This window comes from Merops nubicus, unplaced genomic scaffold (assembly GCF_000691845.1).
Source record: "Merops nubicus isolate BGI_N331 unplaced genomic scaffold, ASM69184v1 scaffold928, whole genome shotgun sequence".
NCBI classification, from domain to species: Eukaryota; Metazoa; Chordata; class Aves; order Coraciiformes; family Meropidae; genus Merops; species Merops nubicus.
In genome coordinates, this window is record NW_008626094.1 from 1 (window position 1) to 231 (window position 231).

The 231-nt window shown below is 59.3% G+C and overlaps 1 protein-coding gene across 1 annotated transcript in view; it reads left to right on the forward strand.

Annotated features, from left to right (window-relative positions):
- Positions 1 to 166: 166 nt before the first annotated feature.
- Positions 167 to 231, forward strand: part of TAF11 (TAF11 RNA polymerase II, TATA box binding protein (TBP)-associated factor, 28kDa) — a gene marked incomplete at its 5' end in the record, with an annotated part of 1,803 nt that continues 1,738 nt past the window's right edge. Inside the window, one exon of the mRNA XM_008945863.1 lies at positions 167 to 231. This exon is cut by the window's right edge and continues 40 nt beyond it. Coding sequence (XP_008944111.1) covers positions 167 to 231 — 65 coding nt within the window.

The following is a 231-nucleotide window of genomic DNA, read 5'->3' on the forward strand; positions in this document are numbered from 1 at the left end:
CAGTTCCCCCAGTGCCCCCCAGCCCACCCCAGTTCCTCCCAGCCCCTGTTCCGAGCCGCGGGAGCTGTGTGCTGGGAGAAGGGCTTTGTGGGACTGCTGCAGCAGCCTGAACAGCTGCAGATTTATTGTTTTTCTTGCCGTAAACACCCACTTCTCTCCTCTGCAGAATCCTGGTCTCCTCCTTCTCAGAAGAGCAGCTGAACCGATACGAGATGTACCGGCGCTCGGCCT